The 25,970-nt window shown below is 45.1% G+C and overlaps 1 protein-coding gene across 1 annotated transcript in view; it reads left to right on the forward strand.

The window, feature by feature from the left end:
* The window catches only part of SPOCK1 (SPARC (osteonectin), cwcv and kazal like domains proteoglycan 1), a 567,180-nt gene that overhangs the window by 375,835 nt on the left and 165,375 nt on the right, over positions 1-25,970 (forward strand). The window contains exon 3 of the mRNA XM_032629178.1: positions 17,655-17,769. Within this exon, the coding sequence (XP_032485069.1) occupies positions 17,655-17,769 (115 nt within the window). The remainder of the gene's footprint in view (positions 1-17,654; positions 17,770-25,970) is intronic.

Raw genomic sequence — 25,970 nt, forward strand, 5'->3', positions numbered from 1 at the left:
TTGATAAGACAGGAGCTCACAATCTACTAGGTGACACAAGATAAAAGTTGGTGGAAATTCAAACCATCACTAAACGTGTAGGTGAAAGCAGTAATGGTTTTACAGCGTAAGCAGTGATTGCCATCGGAGCCCAAAGAGATACAAATAAACGTGAGCTCAGGTTGACAGGAACAGAGGCGAGCCTTACCCGGGGGAGAGAGTTTAGAGGTTCCCGAGGAACACGGGATACCCTGAAGGACTTTGTCTCGAGCATCGGGGGGTTGATTATGATCCTAATGAGCTCTATGTGGTGACTGGTGAGACAACGTACCCTTGATGTCAAGGGTCAACTCTAGTGTGTTACAGTGGCTTAGACTATTCAAGATAGAGGTGAGCCCATTTTAAAAGGCACGTCTTTTCTTGCCTCAAGTGCTTCCTGAGGCTGATATCCTTTGAGGTATCTTCCCAACTCAGAATTACCCATTCTCTAGGAATATTGTGTCTCCATCCAAAAAGAAGAAGAGAAATTCCCATGGGTGGGCTTCTGGTAGCCATGCTTGCTTTCTGATAACAGACCCCTCATCCCAGGCTGTAGGTGACTGGGTCAAGGTGGACACCTTATTTCAGCTGGACCTGATTCTGGCCTGAAACTTTCGACTTAGGACTAAGAGGCACATGACTGGAACTGTGCCTGTGAATCTGGGAGTCGGTGCAGCCACCTCTCCCCTGTGAAGCCTGAAAAACCACCTGACAAGTTGATGGTTCGCCTTCTCTGAACGAGATCCTGGGTATACGGCTCACCGGTACCCTGACCCGGTCATCACAGGCCCACCCCGTGGAGAATGGGGTTTGCCCTGGGGGTCTTCTCACAGCCCAGCCTATCCTCTCTTAAAGGACCCTCCCTCGTCACAGTGCCCCCAAGGACTCCTGCCCTTCTAAGGCACAGCCAGCAACCCCTCCCCTGCTGACCTTCATGGGAGTGTTCTGCGGAAATCTCACCACCCACATTCCCATGATATGCACAGTATTTTTCATCTCCAGGGAGCAGCTTCTGAGAGCTATAATGTTGAGACGGGTCCGCTCACCCCAGTTACTCTGCACCTTCACAGCAGTGATGGTTCAGTGCATTAACTTTCCAGATATGGCTGCATTTCTACTAACAAGGACTGTTCAACACCCTGAAACTGTGGTTTCTAACCACAGGGCCTGTGATGTTCTCTACAGACCATGAATCTGTATTGCTTAAGGGTTCTCTGGATGGTAGGAGCACAGCCTGGCTCAGATATCTCGAGAAGAATATCTAAGACTCACAGAGGCTGTGAGAGGCCGGGTGGGAAAACCCTGGTTTAGAAATCGGAGAGGACTAAAGCAGCACCGGAGGGTCGGGCAGTGGGAACCACAGACTAATGATCCCCAATGTCCCCTCTGCCCTGGGGCCCCCCTTCACCTTGCCGAGTCATAGGAAGGTCACTGGGATTGAATGGACCAGGGCAGGGGGAGCAAGGATCAGACGGCACCCATCACTCCTGTCTTTTTAGTGGGAAGGAGGCAATTTGAACCACTGTCCCACCTAGCCCGTACTCAATGGGGAGAGGTGATTCTATGTAAAGGAAGACAGGATGCTGCTAGGAAGGGGGGGATTGAAGGACTCAAGGTAAACATCCACGCTGGGTCCCTTGCATCACAAAAATGTCCATGAAATTTGGGGTGCAGGTTTTAGGCCCCCTGAAGCCTGTCCACAGACCCCTGGTTAATAACCTTTCGTCCAAAGGAATTTCTGTTTGGTCATATCATTCCAGACATTAGTGCCCAGGGAATGGGATTTCTGTGGGTTGTGATGTGGAGAGGATGTTAATTGCAGGCCACGCGAATAGCAGAAACCTATACAGGGTGGGAAGCCGCGTAGAAGATGTCCTTGTCTGCCACTTGGGGATACATCGATGGTGAATGCCCCACCTCAAGGAAAATATCGGGGTGATGAGGCCCCTTGGTTGCTCCCCTGCCAGAGAGTCACCTCTGGGATCTGACAGCACTAAGAGTGTTCAGCACGGTCAAGACTCTAAGAAGAAAAAGCAGAGTAAAGCCTGTTAGGAGGGAAGAAGTCTGCAGGACGCAGGATTGCTAAATTAATTACACAGATGCGAAAATTCAAAGGAAGAAAAATTAGTCTGTTAAAGCTAAAAAAAAAAAAAAAGTATCACGTTGTTTTGCCAAATGATGAAGTGCTTTCCAACTAAAGAAGACGAATCCTTCAGGAACACTTCATCCTGATTGTCTTGGGAACCTTTGCTAAGAGAGGGAAGTATAGAATTTGCATCGTGCTGTGGTTCGTTTTGTAAAGAAAAGGCATGTTCTTATTTATGTATTTATTTATGGCCGCGTTGGGTCTTCGTTTCTGTGCGAGGGCTTTCTCTGGTCGCGGCGAGCGGGGGCCACTCTTCATTGCGGTGCGCGGGCCTCTCACTATCGCGGCCTCTGCTGTTGCGGAGCGCAGGCTCCAGACGCGCAGGCTCAGTAATTGTGCCACCAGGGAAGCCCGAGGCATGTTCTTATGAAGCCATGAGTGATGTAAACACTAGTGGCTTCAGGACCAGCCGGGCGAGTCCTGTAGGAGAGAAGGGGAAAGGAAGGGACCGAGGTGAAAGTGAGTGTAAAGGGGGCACAGAAGATACGGTGGAGCAGGCAGCCACATGGGAATGCAAGCTCAAGTGGCCAGCTCTTCTACTAAAAAGTAACCCAGAAATGTGTGCTGGAGTTCTCTACGTTATCCTCTAATTCGTTACTGCTAACAACGTATTCAAACTTTAAAAGCACTGTCTGGGCTGGTCAAAGCACACCGGTGGGATGTGGACCTGCTCTCTGGAGCCTCTGGAGCAAGGTGGCTCTGGATCCACTTCTGTCTGATTTCTTGCTCTGTCTCTTCTGGCCCTAGATGCCTGAGCAAGTTCTGCATCCTTTCTTTACAAGGTCCTCTGTTACCTTAGCTGTAAAACTAGCATGATGGTACCACCTGTCTCATGGAGTTGCTGTGGGGATTCTGTGAGATCAGATGTGGCAGGTACCTGGCATCACTCAGGGGCCTGGCAGTGCCACAAGCATGGGGAGAGGCTGTCTCTTGTTCAGCACCTGGAGTGATGGCTGGCACATAGTAGGACTCAGTGAGGGTCTGTGCTTAATCAGTAGGTGAATCATTAGATATCAAACTCCTTTAGAGTAAACTGTGTTCTCCTATTGATTTCTTCTTGAACGTATAGGGAAGAGGTTGCTAAGGAGAGGTGTTCCCATAGGGAATTATCCCCTAAGAGATGAATATGGAAGCTCTTGGTGGGGGAAGGGATGGGTTGAGGCAGTACTTCTGACCTGGGAAACGTACAGTAGCGGGTGCCAGGGGGGTACATCAGACCATGTCCAACGTGTCGCTTCGTTTCTGCAGCAAGACTTGGTGGTCATCCTATCACCGTCCCTCCCCACTTCTCAGGACGCAAAGGCACTTCTGCTTCCCCCTGAAGGTACTCCTGAGGTCCCTTATCCTGTGGTTCTGGGAATTTCTCCTGTATATGTCAAAGCTTTGTCATACTCCATCTTGTTTAATGCCATTGCCTGACACAGGAGTGAATTCAGTCTGAAATGTTGTCAGCTTGCAATTTTGAAATGAGTTAAAAATCACTGGGCTGCGTCATCAGTCTGAGTTCAAAATCTGGGATTTGGGCTTGGCTTCCAGTGAGGGTAACTCATTAGGAGGGAGTGAGATGGCCCAGCGGGGCTGCCTTTGTGACAGCGACTTTGAATTGGCATCAGGGCCTGTGGCCCTTTGATTGGACAGGGCCCACAAAGAGAACAGACAGAGTTTTTGTTTGTCGGAGGAAGGAACACACCAGAGAGATTTGTTGCCCATTTTAAAAAACAATTGGGCATGAAATGGATACTGTTTGGATTACAGAGAAACACATCTTCTCATTAGCTTCTTCAGGATCACAAAAGGCCTGATGGCTGATTTAGCCCCAGCCACTGGGATCTGGTGCCAGAAAATCTCTGTTACACATTTGCTTAGGGAAGCAGTGTTCAGGACAAAGGGAATCTCTTTCATTTCATCATTTGTCTTCTCGTTTCACTCTGTTCCGTGTATTTACGGAGTGCCATGTATGCTGCGTTTCCAGCTTGACCTCACTGAGAGGAGCGGGGGGGGGGGGGGGGGAACCTTCCAGTGACCTTCCCCACGTTGGCTGCCTGGTTGGTGATGGATGCTGAGTGGAGCGAGCAGGTTTCTGACGCAGCGGGTGGCGAGGGGGGAGGGGGGATGAGGGGTGTGGGCTGGGGAGAGAGTCACAGGCGGGAGCTGCTGCAGAGAGCAAGACCAGGATGACAGTGGAGGTGGCTCTCCGGAGGTCCCCTGGGAAGTGGAGAATAGAGGCACGATGACTTCAAGGCTGCACTTGGCTTAAAGATGACCCAGTAGAGAAATCTAGAGAGGAAAATGGGTCCAGTTTGGGCTGGTGCCACTGTAAGGAATGTTTAAGAGGAATCCTGTGGGAAAGAGTTGAAGCTAACATGTGTTGATTACTTGCTGAGAGTAATGTTAAGCTTTTGATAGTTGTCTCCTGCAGCCCTCCTAAGCACCATGTGAGGGGGATGTTACCCCTCCCCTTTACAGCTCAGAGAGGCTGCATAACTTGCCCAGGGTCACACAGCACCCAAGGAGCTGAACTCATATGTGTAATGGGATCTTTCTGGAGCCCACAGGTCATGCTCCTTTGACCTCACCGTATCATCCATAACACACGTATTGGTGATTTGCTTGTATGAGCGGAGACGTGTCCAGGAAGCCTGAGATTTGGGTTCTCTGCAGTCTGTTCACCTTTAGCTTCAACAACATGAGCAACAGCCAATCAAGAGCCCTGCACTGAAGCACAGTCCCTGGCCTGCCATGTCTTGGTGGTCATGATGATGGACCCAAGTTCCCTGACTACTTAATCCATCGGGGCTACTCAGGAGCTCTCTTTTGCCTCACTCTTTTAAAATGAGCTGCTTAGCTTTCAGTACTATCTAACGTACCCTCCCTCCCTCCCTTCCTTTTTCCCTTCTTCCCTTCCTTCCTTCTCTTTCTTGTTATTCCTCTTTGAGAATGTCAGTTCCTTAAGAGCAAGGGCTTCTTTTGTCTTGCCCATCTCCAAATGCCCAGTGCTTAGGACAGTACTTGGCATGTAAAATGAGTTTCATAAATGTTTGAAGAATTGATGGGTTAAAGTCTTTCCTGTGCTAAATACAATCATGTTTGTCTAGAGGCAGATGCTCCAGGGACACCTCTAGCTCTGAATCTTTGTAACCTAGAAATAAGAGATTTATGGAAAGATACTCCTGGCACAGACAGTTTATTCAGCCTTAACTGAATATATCCCTTGGAGCAGACATAATGTCAGGGGACTGACTTGGAGTTCAGAAATGATGAGCCAGACTTGGCCCTGGCCTCACAGAGTAAGACAAAGGAGTGATTAAGTCCATGGGCTGGGGGCCATTCATGCGCTCATTCAACAACCGTTAGTATCCCCACGATATTCCAGACTGTGTGGAGGTGAGGGGCAAGCCGGAGTGAGGAGGAAAGATATTGTCTGTGGTCTCCTGAGGCTTCTACTAGATTTTTGACAGACTTAAGAGTCACATCCCAGCTTTGCCACTTACTAGTTGCATGACCTTAGGCAAGTTCTGATATTTTTCTCTCATCAGGTGGAGAAAATACTGGCCTTATAAGGTAATTGTAAGAGTGGAAGGGCTCTTTGTATTGGATGTTGCAGTCTAGACTCCAGAGGCATGAAAGAACAACAGGTGTTTGAGGGCTTATGAGTTGTCTACTGTAACTGAGGGCAGGGCAAATATTGGAGGAAGAGGAGAGAATGGGCAGGGAATGGGAACTAAATTTTGGAGAGGAAGTTTGAGGCCAGACTGTGGAAGAGAGAGTCCTGAAGCTCTTTCTTAAAAGAATATTTTTAAAAATTTAGAATCCATAACTTTAACAAAAACAAGAACATCAATTCCCCTCCTTTAGTGGGGGAAAAAAAAAAACCCAAAAAACTTTGCAGCCATTATAGTATCTAAAGCTGATTGTCTCCCTACTCTGTCTTACCTGCTGGGGACCCAGTATTTATTGCTAAAGAATGAAAATGAAAGATTTTACTCCTTGTGTTTAATCCACATTTGCCTTAAGGAAACCTCATAGGTAGTTGCCCATAATTTATTATTGCATCTGTCTTCCATGTGCAGTTTAGACCTGATTTATATTTTATATTAGCACGACCAGCCTTAGCCTAGAGTGATGCAAGCGGGGGTGGGGAATTGGCCCTTGAGTGGCACATTTGTGAAGAGACAGGCAGGAAAGAGAGACAGTTGTGAGCGAGGTTGGAACTGTGAATTGCTCAGCTTATTTGGATGCATGTAGAAAATTGTATTTCGAAATGATTAAACATTGTGGGACACAAAAACCAGAGGACCAAGAATACACGAGATTTAAATGATACGGCACTCACTGAAACCTACGGTGGGAGATGCAAGCATTCTCCTCTCAGCTTGAGGGGGTTTCTAATGGCTTAGAAGGTGCTCCAAGAAACCTCAGCTCCAATCAGCGCTAACTCTGTCACGATTGCTTCAATGTTAACAGTTAAGGACTGGAATTTAATAACCTTGGGAACCATCCCAAGAAAGCAGAAATGAATCTGCCCTAATTGGAGAAAGAAAGGATTTAGAAATGAATAGTCTCCGATTACCCCTTTTGAAATCTGGAGCCAAGAGTTTCTGAAAACAGTGGGAAGGATGAAAGTAATAACAGCTTTAATTTTGATAGTTATACCTGGAGAGCCGCAAATGCTTTGTAGCTCATTTATAAACCTCACCCAACGCTTGACACATTTGAAAGCTCTCAAAAAAGCTTTGGATTTTGCAGGTTTAGTTCCCTAAAAAAACCTTGGGGCCTTTCACCAGTGGGACTGTGATAGAGCCCTGGGACAGATGGCGTTGGGCGAGGAGGGGGTCTGTTCTAGGGGGCATGGGATAGACCTGGAGCTGCTTTCTGGTCTTTGCAAGAATGAACAATTTGCTTATGAAGGTTCTTTGTATGTACTTATACTGCTACTGATTTTTCATCTTAGATGTCACTACCCTGGAGAGCTCTCTGCTTCATCCTAGGACCCTTTAAACTCGGTAAACCCTTTAAACACTTCTCAAACTTTTCTACTAAAACACCCCTAAGGGCAAGTGAGAGCAAATACCTACTCTGAGGTTTAGGGGGCAGAATCCACTGTGAGCCCATACATTTTTGAAGCCTGTTTGATCCAAGTTTATGTGAATTTTGCATCTTATTCCATAGTAGACCAGTGACTGACTTAATAATAAAAAATGTTTAAAATTATCTACCATCTGGTAACAGATGTTGCAGGCAGAGTCACTGTGAATGTGCATCCTCCTTGGCCCACCACAGTCTGAGAAGCAAGGACTAGATTAGTTTGTGGAAAACAGGGAAAGGAGACCAGGCTGTGATAGATACATATGGTGTGTGACTGCCTGCTTCCCTACCTTCCACTGATTTTTAGACTTGTCGGGGGTGTCCAGTGAGTGAACACCATGTCACTTAACTAGAGCTCTGCACCGAGGTTCTGCCCCTCAGAGTGATGCCACGCTACGCAAGGCTCTGAGAGGTCACTTGAGCATCTTGATCTCCAAGCTGAGGCAGGCTTTCCCTGCAGACTTTACTGTTCTGGTTTCAGTTAACACCTGTTCCTGCCAGCCTCTCTATGGCAAGGCAGAAACAGGCCAGGTAGGTGGACATCCTCTGGCTGAGGATTGGAAAGCACCACCTTTGTCCACCAAACCTGCTTGGATGAACCTTGCTGCCCATTTATCCCCAGCCTACCACATGTTACCAACCTTCCTGGGCTCAAGCCCTTGGCTGCTGGGATCAACAGTGTCTGCCAGATTCTCTTCCCTTAATTATTCCCTCTTTTTCTAGCCTTTTACCAGTGGCTCTTGAATGTAGGCCCTTAGGATACCTCAAGACTCAAACTCCTTGACTCTCCAGTAGAAACTTTTCAAAGCCCGAAGACCTTCTCTTGAAAAAGAGAGAGAGAGAAAAAAAAAAGAGTACGACCATGTAGGTTGTACTCTTGGTGAACATAATTTAGGGGAAGGAAAGGTTTTTATTCTTCATTTCTAGACCTTACAATCTCTGAGATGAGACAAAGCAGAGCACAGCCCTACTAGAGATATGTGAATGCCTTAGTTGTCATACTCTGGTTTCAGCAGTGGTGAAGATCTGGTTGATCAGCAGAAGTGTTCTGGGTAGACTGGGCCCTGAGCTTGATGTTCAAAAAGAAATTTTAATGTTTTTTCCTGTGGAGATGAGTCTAATATTTGGGATTGGAAAGGCTGAACAGCATCATAGCTCCAGGATCTTGAGTCTCTGAAGTACCTGGGGTCACTTGCCCTTGGTGTACATCTCCTTTCTTTATCTGAAGAGCTGGTGGTGAGGATGAAAACATACACCATATTCCAGGCCCTGTGCTCAGCACCTTTCTGTGATATCTTGTCAGATCCTCATGACACCCCAGTGAGGTAGATTTGTTGGTCTGCAACTGAATCCTAAAGAGGTGAGTGACCCGTCAAGATCACATCAGCAGGAAGTAGCCAGCTGTGTCTCTCCTCTCAAACCCACACCTCTCTGATCCAAACCCTTGGGCAGTCTTCTAGGTGCACTAATTTTTATTTTTTTTGGAAATCAGTGGAGTTTCTGAATGTCCACATTCTTACGACGGCTGCAGAATAATGGCAGAATCGTGCTCATTAGCACCAAAGGAGTTAGTTCTCTGAGGAAAGCTATGTGTTTTACAGGACTTTTAATTGCATTGAAGTGAGGAGCGGGTACAAAAGATAGACTTTATGAGCTATAGCACTCTTTTAAGTATGCCTTTTTCCTGGAAATATTTGATTTTTATTGTGCTTTTTGTATCCTCTTATTTTCTTAGGTTATGGAACTGGTCTTAAGTAATTCTGTCTCCTTTGTTCATAAATGTCTTATGAATAATTTCTGTCAATTGCAATGATATAGAACCCAAGCGCTTCAACTATTACAACATTTTAATAAATTCTGGCCATTTTGATGGATGAGAACATTAAGACTTCTCTGTGCATGGTGTCTTGTCCCTCTACTGAGAGTTGTGGCTACTCTCAGGTCCCGTTGATCATGCTGCCTGGTCCCGTCCCAGGTCACCGCCAGCCATCCTGCGTTTCCCCAGTGACATGGACCATATAGATGCTTCACAAAACCCACTCACAGAAGGAACAATGAGGTTCACTTGTTCCATGTTGTTTCTTATGTCAGAGAGAGAGAGTGTTAAGTTCACTGGATGGACATCAGCATTGCCTTGGAAAGAAACGTTGACTTTGTATTCATTATAAAAATCATATAAGTTTATTTACACATCTAAGCAGTTGGCTTTGACTTCAGTTGGTACAATGTTTTCTTCACAGTGAGCAGTTCTCTTGGGGATCCTATGGGTGACATGATTCTTGGGGGAGGTGGACAGAGGGGTTCCATATTGGCACTTGGCACTGTAGTCCTGACTTTTACCCCCATCATAAGCTGTTTCTGTGAGTGGTGTAGTGGCTCCAAGTATCATCTCTGGTGTGAGACTCACCTAGATTGAAATCCAGACTTAGCAACTGTGTGACCACAGACAAGTTACTTAACATCTCTGTGGCAATTTCCTTATTAGTAAATTCATATTAAACTGATCTGTATATCAGTTACCTCAATGGTGAATTAGAATAATAGTACATTATTTTACAGGTCGGTGGATGTTACTGTCTCTGTCAGGCCCCTGACGAGGTGATGCTTTATGTAATAAAATGCTCTTTTCTTCCCTTTTCTCCACTTAATTCTTCTCCTCTCCTCTCCTTTTTCTTCCTCTCCTCCATCCCACTTTTGAAGGGAAATCAGTTTCTCGGTGAAAGCGCAGAGGGAGCGTCCTTGCTTTCACCATCCCAGAGCAGCTGGGGGAACGGGAGAAGGTGTGGGATGCGAGCTTTGAGAAAGAGCATTGACTGGCCAGGCTAATAACATTTTGTGGCCTGTGATATCATGGCACCTACTGTCACGGCTGCCCTAGTAGACCCCTCTGAACACGTTCGTTTCTAATGATCAGGATGTGTAAATTAGCCATGTGGGACTTATCGGTGGTTGCTTATAATGTCTCGCTTTGCACATGAGCAGGGGATTAAAGCTCTTCCCTGCCGCTGCTATTACTTCTAGCCCAGCATAGGGCATCCTTAACTCTTACATCCCAGAGGCAGAAGTGCCATACTCTCACAAGGCTGGACACTTGCTCTTGCCTCCAGCGATGGTCGTGACTTGTCATTGTCTCCCTGCTGTAGAGATTCTCCAGGAAGCAGGAGACTCTGCCTTTTGTGGGTAATGTTTCTAGACTACTCAGCGACAGGCTGCAGTGGTGGTGGCCCGCAGCCATAGGGCATCTGAATTGATTCACAGCTTGTTGCAGGGATGGCCCCAGGAGATAGGGGACATTCAGGAGGATGTCCTCTGTGTGAATGGGTGGAGGTTGGGGCTGGTGCTTCTTTTCAAGGGAAGCATGATAGGAAAGGGAAAGGACATCTCCTTTGATGTAGACAGACCTGGTTTTGAGTACTGGCTTTGCCATTTATTAGCCGTGTATTGTCAGAAAGTTACTTATCTTTTTCAAATCAGTTTTCTCATCTTTACCTTCCTTTTTCACTTAATGCACCATGAACATCTACCTATGTTAATACATATAAACCTACTTCTTCCCTTGTAGTAGGTGGACAGTATCTCATAAATGGACGTCTTGTAGTTAAGGTAACCATTTCCCTGTAGACGGTGTGATGGAATGAATGCTTGTGTTGAAGCCATAATCCTCACTATGGCTGTTTCTGGAGATGGAGCCTTTAAGGAAGTAATTAAGGTTAAATGAGGTCTTAAGGGTGGGACCCTGATACAGTAGGATAGGTATCATTATAAGAAGAGGTGTCAGAGAGCTTAGTCGCTCTGAGTATACCTAGAGAAACCCATGTGAAGACACAGAAGGTGGTCGTCTGCAAGCCAGGAAGAGAGCACTCACCAGAAACTGACCATATTGGCACCCTGATCTCAGCCTTCCAGCCTCCAGAACTGTGAGAAGATAGGTTTCTGTTATTCAAGCCACTCAATCTCTGGTATTTTGTGGCAGTCTGAGCAGATGGATATAGATGGACCCTCAAGTTGTTTATAATTTCCCCTTATTGTAGATCATTAAGATACATGTTTTTGCTTAACACATTCACCTGCTAGGTCATAGGATGTTTCTTTTTTCCATTCTTTCCATTTATTATTAAAATTTTCATATATATAAAAAAGTTGAGGGAACGATATAATAAATACCTATTTACTTATGCTTAATGGTTATTATCATTTAAGGACATGGTTGAAAAACTGCCCTCCAAAAGGGCTCTTCATTGTTTATACCACCCCTTGCAAACACACACACACACGCACACACACACACACACACACAAATATAAGAGAGAGGATGCTTTTAGTTTTAACAGAAAGAAATGAGTCTTCAGACCCTTGGTTTGAAGGGGGAAGAAAAGGTCTCTTCCCAGGAGGGTATTTTTGGTCAGATGCATCTTTTTATCCCTTTGTCCTTGTCTGTCCTATGTCCCCACCCACTCCCATCTCCCAGTCCTTGGACACACACATTCAGCCTTCTATATCACTCACCTATCTGTCCTATTTAGACGCATGGCCAATAGGCCCCTTTGTTTGGCCTCAGAGAACATGGCCAACCCCTTGATTTGAAAGCTGAGATCAGTGATGGAAGATTTCCAAGCTGCCATTCTTCTATGGTTCCAGCAAAATCCTTTGGGTGGAATCTTCTGGTTTGTGTTCTGTGAGGCTCTGTCATCAGCTAGTAAACAAGCACCTCTGGAAGGGGTGGGGGGAAGCAAGATGCATGCACGGGTTACCATGGGGACAGACGAACCGTCATAAATGTTTGGGATCTTAGCTTGACAAGGTTTTAGCAGTTTGGAGTAATTTCTTTGTCAGTCTTCCATTAAGTCACTCCTAATGAAGCACTGGGAGCGTTTTCACTCTTCAGATGAACCTCACATGAGCACGATTAGGGCAGAGAGCAACGTTAAAAGGAAGAAGGAGACAACAAACAGTCATTAATTTGTCAACTCTTTGAAAATTGAGTGACCTTTTGTCAGAGGAAGTTTCCACAAGTCACAGGAGTGGACCACAAGTTCACATGGTGCTTTTGGATTAAATCTTTGCTTCTTGGTCTCACCACGTAGCTTAATATCCCCAGGAAAAGGGGTCATGGAGGTTCCTCAGAGGAGGAAAGGGGGCACTAAGAGTTGACTACTGGGCCTTCCACTAGACACCCCCTCTCATTTGGAGGGTACGAGTGGTGTAGAGTTTGTCTGTTCTTATCAAAGGACCGGTTTCCATGTAAAATGTGTATAAAGTGTTCTCTCTTCCTACCCCCTCTCCACCAACTTCAGCATGGGAGGGTGTGCCATACTTGACGTCACTGTGGAAGTTGGTGGCCATGGCCCCCCCCCCCAGAGTCCTCATTGTGGCTTCAAGGCCCCCCATGATGCTGCTGCCACTCTCTGTAGTCTCTCTCTGTAGTTGTGTCTCACACCACCCCTGCTGCAGCCTGCTGCCGGCCTGATGAAATGTTGCCATTCCCCAGACTTGCCACAATTTCTCTTACGTCTAGAATGGGAACTTCTTTTTACCCAGAATGTTCTTCCTCATCCTATTACCTGGGTTAAAACCCACTTTTCCATTGATATCAGTCTGTCCAGGAAGTCTCACCTAACCCACTGAAAGGCTGGATGAGGTACCTCCCCCATCTCCCATAACATACAGAACTTACCCTCATATTGCGTGTCTCCTCTGTTGAGCTGTGAGCTTCTGGAGGGCAAGAATGATATCTCGTTCACTCTAGAAGTGCCAGCCTCCAGCCTGAAAAAATGGGCCTGCACAGAACTGATGCTCTGCAAATATTAATGGAATAAACCCAAGCATATGTCACACCCCCAGGTGACTCTCAGGGACCCTTCGGTCAGCCCACAAAATGGAACATTCTCTCATCTTAGCATCTCTGAGGTGGTACCCTGCTCTGCTGTTCCAGGTATTATGACTGTTTGACAGTGAGCTTGTAGGATGTGCCCAAAGACAGCAAAAAGTCTTGATTCAGAATTTTCAAATCAACGTAGCTAATTAAAAATTAACTCATACTGAAAAACAAGTTCAGAAACAATTACGATAATTAAAATATCAGTGCCTTAATTGAGACCAAGCAGTGAGCTTAAAAAATAAGATTACTTTCAAAAAAAGCTTACATGAAGCTTGTAATTAACTGGCTTTTGAATTTGATGTTTTTCAGCTTGACAAATTTCTGTTTAAATTAATTCATTCTTGTTTTCTTTTTCCCTTTGAAAAAAGTTTTTGTAAAAATTATTGAAAAAATTAATTGGACATGTATCCTATGCTAGTTGACTGGTTTTTGTTTGTGGGCGGGAAAGATGAAATTAACCTCCCGTGGGTATCTGCTCTGTGTTAGGCATAGTCTCTTCTTTTTTTTTTTCTTTTTTTTTTTTTTTTGCGGTACGCGGGCCTCTCACTGTTGCGGCCTCTCCCGTTGCGGAGCACAGGCTCCGGAAGCGCAGGCTCAGCGGCCATGGCTCACGGGCCCAGCCGCTCCACGGCATGTGGGATCCCCCCGGACCGGGACACAAACCCGTGTCCCCTGCATCAGCAGGCGGACTCTCAACCACTGCGCCACCAGGGAAGCCCTAGTCTCTTGTTTGAGTCCACATGAGTCCTGCAGGTATTATGGTAGAAGAGGTAGAGGGGACGCAGGGCTTCGGCATCTTGTGGGGAGTGATGCGTCCTATCATCAAGCATGCACTGGGGAAGAGAGGAACTTGGAGCGCAGTTTCCAGAAATCATTAGCACCTTGACGAGGAAGCTTCTACCCCTGGTAAGGGTTATCATGAACTCTCAGCCCTCTCTCCGTACCTCCTCACCTGCACAATTTCCCTGCACCTTATTAAAAGGCCTCTCAAATGCCACTTATTATTCTGATCTCCTATCATTTCCTCTAGAAAGTGGAGCCGCTCAGCCCTGCCCAGTACAGGTGTGGGTGCCTTTCAGTCACTGCGAGCCTCGGGGCTGCTGGGAGAAGTGTATTTGAGAGGCAGCATTTACATGGAAGTGGCACGCTCCTTTACCATCCTCATCCCCTTTCAATTCCAGTACTGCTGTTTTTCAAAAACAAGATGCGTCCTGGTGATTAAGTAAACGCTGACAGCTTGATTTGTTACTGTTTTGTTGTGCTGTGAAGTTCATTTACTCTAAATAATTCCCATGCATGTTTGAAGTATTCAGACCCTGGTAATTAATTTTTAGCAGACTTGATTTCTATATGCAAATTGTTAAGTAAGTATGTGTATGAAGTTAAATAGCTGATGATTTTTATTTATTAGTATTTCTGGTTGGAGTTTTTTTTTTTTTTTTTTTAAGAAACGTTAGCCTTAAGAATTGGAGGAGGGTGATCTATAGTCTTAGCCTAATGGTAGGGTGACAGATGTAGCAAGGTTGCAGAAAAAAATTGACAGCCACTGGTCAGGTGACTCCTTTGGGGGGTTGCTGCATTTTAGAGGGGGTGGGCAGAGGGCACAACTGCCCAGGGTTGGCATCCCCACCTTCCGGGGGGCACTGGGGCCGTGTATGGTGCATCGGGGCATCCTGTGTGGCCCAGCCAGCCAGACCCCCTGGCTTCCCTTTACTTCTACTCCTTAAGTCTCAGCCTGCCCTGAAGGCCTCTCAGGAGCATGGCACATCTGGGCTCAATACTTGGTGTAAGGTGGGACCCCACATCCACCTTTTAAAGGAGACTCTAGGTGATTTTCATGCCGCTGGTGTATCGTGGTGAGGAGTTTGGGTTCTGGAGTCAACCGACCAGATGTCACATACCGTCCGCCCCTCTCATCTTCTTTGTACAACGGGCACAGGAATGGCAGCCGCCGCCTTGGGTGTTTGCAAGAATTAAGTGCGGTAATCCAGTTAGAGGGCTTCGTTCACTGCCTGCATGTCAAAAGCACTGGATACGTGTGAGCTATTGTTCTGGTTATTTTTGAGGCTTACTGTTCACTCTGCGAACAAAATCCAGGCACACAACAAATAACAAACACCTGTGAGGTGCTTCACATGTTTCAGGTCTGTTCTCAGCACTTACAATGGTGAATTCATTTCATCCTCTTGATAACCAAAAGCGATAGTAGGGACTGCTATTATCCCATTTCACAGAAGAGAAAATTGAGGTATAGAAGGTCAGGAAGCAGTGAAGGCAGAATTCACCTTGATCACTGGGCTCCTCCCTGCTGTGCTCAGCTGACTTACTCTCCTTGAGATTGCACTGCCCCTTGAGGCCATCTGGATCCCAGTGTGGACATTGCATGTCTGTGAAGTTGGCTGCAAAAGCAAGAAGAAGCTCAAATTTGGCAACAAATCTTGTCATATGGTCCTGCAGATTTTGAGACCCTAGGCCAGCCTGGTGTTTGCCATCTCTGAGATCCACTCCAGTGAAAATCCCAAGCGTTCTACAGCGCTTGACACCTGTCAGGAAATGCCTCACTTGGTATCTGTGGCCCGGGCTGCCAGGGATGTCTTCATCCTGGGGTGGCCAGAAGTGTGAGAAGGGGCAGTGAAGGGCCAGCATGGTCTTCCTCAGCAGCCATCTCATGGCCATTCATTGTTAGCTCGGTGCTGCTTGAGTCCTGGAAAGCAAGTCACAGCTGGCTGGACTGCTGCCCTGGGGTGAAGGTGGAGGGCAAAGCACAAGGAGAAGGCCACTGGCTTCTCGTGAGGACGTCTCAGGAGGCAAGAGAGCTCCACCTGGGACCAGGAAGTTCCTGCTGCAAGCTTCTGGAAGGCCCAGCCTTGGAGGGCTCTGAGGGCAGACACAGGCCCCCAGCTACTCACTTCCCAGAGGCGAAGCCCTTAGCTTAGGAGCTCGGAGTGAGCACCCTGCCCCTGGAGCTTTAGCCTCTCTCTCTTGCAGCCCGTCTCCTGCTGCTAGGCACCAGGCAGCCGGGCACGTCCGCTGGGGAGTAGGCTCTGCCAGGTGACTCCCCTGGGACCATGGCCTGGGTCTCGTTGCTCACCTGACCGGCCTGAGAATACACCCTGGTTTCTGTTTGCGGAGGCTGAAGCTGCTTCAGTGGAGGGAGCCGCCCTGAGCAGTTCAAGCCCCAGAAAGAAATACCTTCGGGTGTAGTGTGTTCAGGTCCCTTGAGGAATTCCCAGCAGCCGTGGGAAGAAAATGGCATTGCGATTCTGGGCCTGGGCGGTATGACAGGAATCCTGACTTCCGCTAAGTGCAGGGGGATCATGGTTGCTGAGGGGCCCAGGGTTTGATGGGAGTCCTCCCATTTCTTGTAGCAGTTTTGCTGTCCCTGCTTGGGACGCCGATTTGTTTAACTGAACGTTTGCGTGGGGAGCATGACCTCGCCTGGCTGTGGAGAGCAGTTATGACAGATTGACCACCTGATCGGCTTTAGGATGCAGAGCTGGGAGATGGCACCGTTGTTTTTGTTTTGCAGAGGATTTCCTGTGGCCTCTTGTCTGCCCTGATGAGCGTGTACACCTCAGCCTGTGGAGTGTTGCTTAGCCAGGGGCCCGCTGCCCTGCCTGTTCTAGGAAATGCTGCAGGGTACGATCTGCTGGCTTTGGAGACCCTTCTCCAGTGACTTGGTCGAATCAACCCCCGCGCTCATTATTTCCACCCACAAAGCCCACTTTCTAGTCAGACTAAATATCTTAGGATTGCCCAGCCACGCCTGTCTACCTTGGAGTGTGCTGGCCGCCCTGCCTAGATTGCCTTTTCTAGCCTTGCTTTCTAAAATCCTACCCATCCCTTAAGATCCAATTCACATATTAATGCCTCATTAATCCTTGCCCCAGAAATTGATCTCTCTTTTTCTCTCAACCTCTGTTATCATTTTATATGCCTGTCATGGCCCTTATCTAATTCTCCTTTGCACAATAAATATTTATGTGTCAGCCTTTCCCCCCCACCCGTTTATGTCATGAGTTTGTGTGGCTCAAAACTGTCTTGTTCATCCTGAAGTTCTTCGCAAAACTTAAAATGGCTTCTTTGTGCTCACAGTCCGTGTTGATGCAGCTGAAGCCAAAAAACTCCGTCCTCTGGGACTTTCTATTATAGGAAATAAGTAAAATTGGGCACAAAGTCATAAAAAGCAATAGCAGACAAATAACCAAAGAGGGAAATGTGGCTTTTGGTCCTCTGAACACACAAGATTCTAAAGGATTTTTAAAAGTAATTCCTGGCCAAGATGAAGATACTGAAACTCCCCAAAGCACAAAAGAATCACTCTCCTGATGTTGAAGAAAACCACGTGGAATAGACACAGAATTCGCCCCCGGTGTGGGTTTTCATTCCAATCCCCGCCAGCCTAAGTAAACAGTGCAGGGTGCAAACACGTAGTCTGTTTATTTCCCTCTTGTATATTTGAGTAGAAATAGAAATTAGATTTCCCTGGAGGTCCTAACTCCTCTTTTCATGTTCTTTTTGCCTCAGCTCTGGACCCATCCAAAGACCCCTGCCTAAAGGTGAAATGCAGCCCTCACAAGCTGTGTGTGACCCAGGACTACCAGACTGCCCTGTGTGTCAGCCGTAAGCACCTGCTCCCCAGGTAAGCCGCAGGCTGTGAGGTCCTCTCCAGCCAGCAGATCTGGGGTACCTGATCTCTGACTGGGGGGCAAGGGAGAGAGGGGGAGCAGGTGTTTGTATCTGTGTCTTATATGGTACGTGGTGTAAGAACTCTTGCTGTGGTATGAATCTCAGTTCTCAGACACATATTTGCAAAGAGAGTTAATATCTTAGTTTCCTTTGAATCAACTTTATTTGACTCTGAGTCCTCATCTGAGCAGATGAACAGAAAATCCCTTCCTGGTGATTATGGTGGCCCTTCCTCCTCCTGGGGTGACCTCAGGATCCAGGAAGCTTCTAGCTAAGAAAACAGGGGCTGTACCTTTAGTCTTCTGGTTGCCAATGACATCCTTCCTACGATAATCCTTGGACGTTCTTTGAGGTTGGCGGGGCTGAGGGTTGTCTGCTTCCATGCTCCATGGGGCGTGGGTGTCTTTGCCAGGCCGAGAGTACTGGTGTGGGGTTCTGCTGCCTCAAGACCACTAGGCCACCATTCCTTCTGAGAGTGTGTCTTTCTATTTCTCCAGCCCAGGGGAAGTCTCTCCCCTCCTCTTCAGGGTTGTTAAAGCCTTTGTCCCTTACTCCCCACCCATTCCCAGCATTCAGTGGGCTTAGGATTTTACAGATGACAGAAGGAGCCTTTGAATTCAAGCTACATCTGCCTTCAGTCCTGCAGAAATACGTAAAGCAAGAACACACACACACACACACACACACACACACACAGCCCCCCAATAGGCTTGCTTTTTTCTTTTTTTTTTAACATCTTTATTGGAGTATAATTGCTTTACAGTGGTGTGTTGGTTTCTGCTTTATAACAAAGTGAATCAGTTATACATATACATATGTTCCCATATCTCTTCCCTCTTGCATCTCCCTCCCTCCCACCCTCCCTATCCCACCCCTCCAGGTGGTCACAAAGCACTGAGCTGATCTCCCTGTGCCATGCGGCTGCTTCCCACTAGCTATCTATTTTACATTTGGTAGTATATATAAGTCCATGCCACTCTCTCACTTCATCCAAGCTTGCCCTTCCCCGTCCCCGTGTCCTCAAGTCTATTCTCTACATCTGTGTCTTTATTCCTGTCCTGCCCCTAGGTTCTTCAGAACCATTTTTTTTTTGATTCCATATATATGTGTTAGCATATGGTACTTGTTTTTCTCTTTCTGGCTTACTTCACTATGTAAGACTCTAGGTCCATCCACCTCACTACAAATAACTCAATTTCATTTCTTCTTATGGCTGAGTAATATTCCATTGTATATATGTGCCACATCTTCTTTATGCAATCATTAGTCGATGGACACTTAGGTTGCTTCCATGTTCTGGCTATTGTAAATAGAGCTGCATTGAACATTGCAGTACATGACTCTTTTTGAATTATGGTTTTCTAAGGGTATATGCCCAGTAGTGGGATTGCTGGGTCACATGGTAGTTCTACTTTTAGTTTTTTAAGGAACCTCCATACTGTTCTCCATAGTGGCGGTATCAATTTACATTCCCACCAACAGTGCAAGAGGATTCCCTTTTCTTCACACCCTCTCCAGCATTTGTTGTTTGTAGATTTTTTTTTTTTTTTTGTACGCGGGCCTCTCACTGTTGCGGCCTCTCCCATTGCGGAGTTTAGGCTCTGGACGCGCGGGCTCAGCAGCCATGGCTCATGGGCCCAGCCGCTCCGCGGCATGTGGGATCTTCCCAGACTGGGGCACGAACCCATGTCTCCTGCATCGGCAGGTGGACTCTCAACCACTGCGCCACCAGGGAAGCCCTGTTTTTAGATTTTGTGATGATGGCCATTCTAACTGGTGTGAGGTGATACCTCACTGTACTTTTGATTTGCATTTCTCTAATGATTAGTCATGTTGAACATCCTTTCATGTGTTTTCAGGCAATCTGTATGTCTTCTTTGGAAAAATGTCTATTTAGGTCTTCTGCCCATTTTTGGATTGGGCTTTTTTTTTTTTGATGTTGAGCTGCATGAGCTGCTTGTAAATTTTGGTGATTAATACTCTGTCTGTTGCTTCATTTGCAAATATTTTCTCCCATTCTGAGGGTTGTCTTTTCCTCTTGTTTATGGTTTCCTTTGCTGTGTGAAAGCTTTTACGTTTCATTAGGTCCCATTTATTTATTTTTGTTTTTATTTCCATTACTCTGAAGAGGTGGGTCAAAAAGGATCTTGCTGTGATTTATGTCATAGAATGTCTGCCTATGTTTTCCTCTAAGAGTTCTATAGTGTCCGGCCTTATATTTAGGTCTTTAATCCATTTTGAGTTTATTTTCGTGTATGGTGTTAGGGAGTGTTCTAATTTCATTCTTTTACATGTAGCTGTCCAGTTCTGCCAGCACCATTTATTGAAGAGGCTGTCTTTTCTCCATTGTCTATTCTTGCCTCCTTTATCAAAAATAAGGTGACCATACATGCATGGGTTTATCTCTGGGCTTTCTATCCTGTTCCATTGATATGTAGTTCTCCTTTTGTGCCAGTACCATACTGTCTTGATTACTGTAGCTTTGTAGTATAGTCTGAAGTCAGGGAGCCTGATTCCTCCAGCTCTGTTTTTCTTTCTCAAGATTGCTTTGGCTATTCGAGGTCTTTTGTGTTCTCATACAAATTGTGCAATTTTTTGTTCTAGTTCTGTGAAAAATGCCATTGGTAGTTTGATAGGGATTGCATTGCACCTGTAGATTGCTTTGGGTAGTATAGTCATTCTCACAATGTTGATTCTTCCAATCCAAGAACATGGTATATCTCCCATTCTGTTTGTATCATATTTAATTACTTTCATCAGTGTCTTATAGTTTTCTGCATACAGGTCTTTTGTCTCCTTAGGTAGGTTTATTCCTAGGTATTTTATTCATTTTGTTGCAGTGGTAAATGGGAGTGTTTCCTTAATTTCTCTTTCAGATTTTTCATCATTAGTGTATAGGAATGCAAGAGATTTCTGTGCATTAATTTTGTATCCTGCTACTTTACCAAATTCATTGATTAACTCTAGTAGTTTTCTGGTAGCATCTTTAGGATTCTCTATGTATAGTATCATGTCATCTGCAAACAGTGACAGCTTTACTTCTTCTCTTCTGATTTGGATTCCTTTTATTTCTTTTTCTTCTCTGATTGCTATGGCTAAAACTTCCAAAACTACGTTGAATAATAGTGGTGAGAGTGGGCAACCTTGTCTTGTTCCTGATCTTAGTGGAAATGGTTTCAGTTTTTCATCATTGAGAATGATGTTGGCTCTGGGTTTGTCATATATGGCCTTTATTATGTTGAGGTAAGCTCCCTCTATGCCTACTTTCTGGAGGGTTTTTATCATAAATGGGTGTTGAATTTTGTTGAAAGCTTTTTCTGCATCTATTGAGATGATCATATGGTTTTTATTCTTCAGTTTGTTAATATGGTGTATCACATTGATTGATTTGCATATATTGAAGAATCCTTGAATTCCTCAGATAAACCCCACTTGATCATGGTGTATGATCCGTTTAATGTGCTGTTGGCTTCTGTTTGCTAGTGTTTTGTTGAGGATTTTTGCATCTATGTTCATCAGTGATATTTACCTGTAGTTTTCTTTCTTTGTGACATCTTTGTCTGGTTTTGGTATCAGGGTGATGGTGGCCTCATAGAATGAGTTTGGGAGTGTTCCTCCCTCTGCAATTTTTTGGAAGAGTTTGAGAAGGGTAGGTGTTAGCTCTTCTCTAAATGTTTGATAGAATTCTCCTGTGAAACCATCTGGTCCTGGGATTTTGTGTGTTGGAAGATTTTTAATTACAGTCTCAATTTCAGTGCTTGAGATTGGTCTGTTCATATTTTCTATTTCTTCCTGGTTCAGTCTCAGAAAGTTGTGCTTTCCTAAGAATGTGTCCATTTCTTCCAGGTTGTCCATTTTATTGGCATATAGTTGCTTATAGGAATCTCTCATGATCCTTTGTATTTCTGCAGTGTCAGTTGTTAATTCTCCTTTTTCATTTCTAATTCTGTTGATTTGAGTCTTCTCCCTTTTTTTCTTGGTGAGTCTGGCTTTATCAATTTTGTTTATCTTCTCAAAGGACCAGCTTTTAGTTTTATTGATCTTTGCTGTTGTTTCATTCATTTCTTTTTCATTTATTTCTGATCTGATCTTTATGATTTCTTTCCTTCTGCTAACTTTGTGGGGGTTTTTTGTTCTTCTTTCTCTAATTGCTTTAGGTGTAAGGTTAGGTTGTTTATTTGAGATGTTTCTTGTTTTTTGAGGTAGGATTGTATTGGTATAAACTTCCCTCTTAGAACTGCTTTTGCTGCATCCCATAGGTTTTGGGTTGTCGTGTTTTCATTGTCATTTGTTTCTAGGTATTTTTTGATTTCCTCTTTGATTTCTTCAGTGCTCTCCTGGTTATTTAGTAGTGTGTTGTTTAGCCTCCATGTGTTTGTATTTTCCACAGACTTTTTCCTGTAATTGATATCCAGTCTCATAGCGTTGTGGTCAGAAAAGATACTTGATACGTTTTCAATTTTCTTAAATTTGCCAAGGCTTGATTTGTGACCCAAGATATGATCTATCCTGGAGAATGTCCCATGAGCACTTGAGAAGAAAGTGTATTCTGTTGTTTGGGTATGGAATGTCCTATAAATAGCAATTAAGTCCATCTTGTTTAATGTATCATTTAAAGCTTGTGTTTCATTATATATTTTCATTTTGGATAATCTGTCCATTGGTGGAAGTGGGGTGTTAAAGTCTCCTACTATGATTGTGTTACTGTTGATTTCCCCTTTATGGCTGCTAGTATTTGCCTTATGTATTGAGATGCTCCTATGTTGGGTGCATAAAGATTTACAATTGTTGTATCTTCTTCATGGATTGAACCCTTGATCATTATGTAGTGTCCTTCTTTGTCTCTTGTAATAGTCTTTATTTTAAAGTCAATTTTGTCTGATATGAGAATTGCTACTCCAGCTTTCTTTTGATGTCCATTTGCATGGGATATCTTTTTCCCTCCCCTCACTTTTAGTCTGTATGTGTTCCTAGGTCTGAAGTGGGTCTCTTGTACACAGCATAAATATGGGTCTTGTTTCTGTGTCCATTCAACCAGTCTGTGTCTTTTGGTTGGAGAATTTAATCCAGTTATATTTAAGGTAATTATCGATATGTATATTCCTATTACCATTTTCTTAATTGTTTTGGGTTTGTTACTCTAGGTCTTTTCCTTCTGGTGTGTTTCCTGCCTAAAGAAGTTCCTTTAGCATTTGTTGTAAAGCTGGTTTGGTGGTGCTGAATTCTCTTAGCTTTTGCTTGTACATAAAGGTTTTCATTTCTCCATCGAAACTGAATGAGATCCTTGCTGGGTAGAGTAATGTTGGTTGTAGGTTTTTCCCTTTCATCACTTTAAATATGTTCTACCACTCCCTTCTGGCTTGCAGAGTTTCTGCTGAAAGATCAGCTGTTAAGCTTATGTGGATTCGCTTGTATATTATTTGTTGCTTTTCCCTTGCTGCTTTTAATATTTTTTCTTTGTATTTAATTTTTGATAGTTTGATTAATATGTGTCTTGGCGTGTTTCTCCTTGGATTTATCCTCTACAGGATTCTCTGTGCTTCCTGGACTTAATTGATTATTTCCTTTCCCATATTAGAGAAGTTTTCAACTATAATCTCTTCTAATATTTTCTTAGTCCCTTTCTTTTTCTCTTTTTCTTTTGGGACCCTTATCAATTTGAATGTTGGTGCGTTTAATGTTGTCCCAGAGGTCTCTGAGACTGTCCTCAGTTCTTTTCATTCTTTTTTCTTTATTCTGCTCTGCAGTAGTTTTTTCCACTATTTTGTCTTCCAGGTCAGTTATCCGTCCTTCTGCCTCAGTTATTCTGCTATTGATTCCTTCTAGAGAATATTTAATGTAATTTATTGTGTTGTTCATCATTGTTTGTTTGCTCTTTAGTTCTTTGAGGTCCTTGTTTAGCGTTTCTTGTATTTTCTCCATTCTATTTCCAAGATTTTGGATCATCTTTACTATCATTATTCTGAATTCTTTTTCAGGTAGACTGCCTGTTTCCTCTTCAGTTGTTTGTTCTGGTGGGTTTTTGCCTTGCTGATTCATCTGCTGTGTGTTCCTCTGTCTTCTCATTTTGCTTAACTTACTGTGTTTGGGGTCTCCTTTTCACAGGCTGCAGGTTTGTAGTTCCCATTGTTTTTGTTGTCTGCCCCCAGTTGCTAAGTTTGTTTCAATGGGTTGTGTAGGCTTCCTGGTGGAGGGGAGTTGTGCCTCTGTTCTGGTGGATTAGGCTGTATCTTGTGTTTCTGGTGGGCACTACCACATACGGTGGTGTGTTTTGGGGTGTGTGTGACCTTGTTATGATTTTAGGCAGCATCTCTGCTAATGCATGGGGTTGTGTTCCTGTCTTGCTAGTTGTTTGACATAGGGTGTCCAGTACTGTAGCTTGCTGGTTGTTGAGTGGAGCTGGGTCTTAGCATTGAGATGGAGATCTCTGGGAGAGCTTTTACCTTTAGATATTATGCTGAGCTGGGAGGTTTCTGGTGGACCAGTGTCCTGAACTCGGCTCTCCCACCTCAAAGGCACAGGCCTGACACCCGACCGGAGCACCAAGACCTTGTTAGCTGCATGGTTCCCCACCCCTCCTCGAAGCTCCTTTTGGATTTGCTCACGCTTCTTTTTTGGAGAGTCTTGGACTCTAGGCTTGCTTTAAGAATGGAGTTGGTTGGGGTGGGGGTGGGAGAAAGGTGATTTTAGTGTCATTTTCGCCCTTCTCCCTTTACTACCTGTACGATGGAGAGGTGTTGCGATGGGCATTAGAGTTACACACACTTAGATCTGGCGACTTTCTCTGCTATTCACCTGCACTGCACCCTAACCTTAGGCAAAGAAAGCAGCCTTTCTGGAACTCAATTCCCAGTGAAATCTGCCTCCCTATAACTTGCTCTTTGGTTCCACTTTGATCCTGGGACCATGCAGAATGGGTGCTGTCCCACCTCTTAGTTCTTTATTTTATTTTATTTTTTAAAAACAAATTTATTTATTTATTTATTTTTGGCTCTGTTGGGTCTTTGTTGCTGCATGCGGGCTTTTCTCTAGTTGCATCGGGTGGGAGCTACTCTTCATTGTGGTGCGCGGGCTTCTCATTGTGGCGGCTTCTCTTGTTGTGGAGCACAGGCTCTAGGCGTGCAGGCTTCAGTAGTTGTGGCATGCGGGCTCGGTAGTTGTGGCTCGCGGGTTCTAGCGTGCGTTGCAGTAGTTGTGGTGCATGGGCTTAGCTGCTCCACAGCATGTGGGATCTTCCCGGACCAGGGCTTGAACCTGCGTCCCCTGCATTGGCAGGCAGATTCTTAACCACTGCGCCACCAGGGAAGTCCCAACCACCTCTTAGTTCTTGACGTCTGAGCAGTTCTTGCCTGTTTGGCTGCCCCTCTTGGGACACACTTTAATATACCTCAGTCCTGTCCATGGTTTCCACAGAACGTGTGTGGGGAGCTCCCATCCTTGACATTGTGGTCCAGCAGAGAATCAGCACCCGGGGAGTAGCCTGACAGCATGGAGCAGAGCCCCTGCCCACTCTGCCCCTGCAAACCTGGCACTGCAGCAACAGACCTAGTCTCTGTGGTCACCTAAACATAGTCAAGCTTTGTCTCCATAAAAATGAGATTCGAGGTATTGTAATGTGCTTTGCTCTTCCCCCAGGCTGGAGTGTTCTCCCTGGAAGCAAAGATAGATCTCACCCCTGAAACCTAGCATATGCCAGGCATTGTGCTCAGAACCTGCATCCTTGAATTCCTTCATCCATTTTGCCAAGTTGGTACTTATTTTTGTCTTCATTCTAAAAATGAGAGAACTGAGGCAGAGAGAGGAGTCAGTAATTTGCTTGTATATCTAGTAAGTGGCAGCCATGATTCAAACCCAGGACCGTCGAGCTCCCAAGCTTATGTTTTTTGTCAGTACCATGTTTTGGCCTCGTCATTCTATCCATTCATTCCTTGTCATTTAACAAAAAGGTACTGAGTACCTACTATGTGCCAGGCCTGTGTTAGGCCCTGAGGCTACAGAGGTAAACAGGAGACCCTATTCCTACCCTCAAGAAAATCAAGTTCACTGCAGAGTGGGATGTGAAAAACATTTTTTGTTGTTGTTGTTATTCAAAAATACTTTTAAGGCATGCATACTCTGAAAAAACTCTCCTAGATTCTCCTGCCACACATGACT

The sequence above is a fragment of the Phocoena sinus genome, chromosome 3 (assembly GCF_008692025.1).
Source record: "Phocoena sinus isolate mPhoSin1 chromosome 3, mPhoSin1.pri, whole genome shotgun sequence".
NCBI lineage: Eukaryota > Metazoa > Chordata > Mammalia > Artiodactyla > Phocoenidae > Phocoena > Phocoena sinus.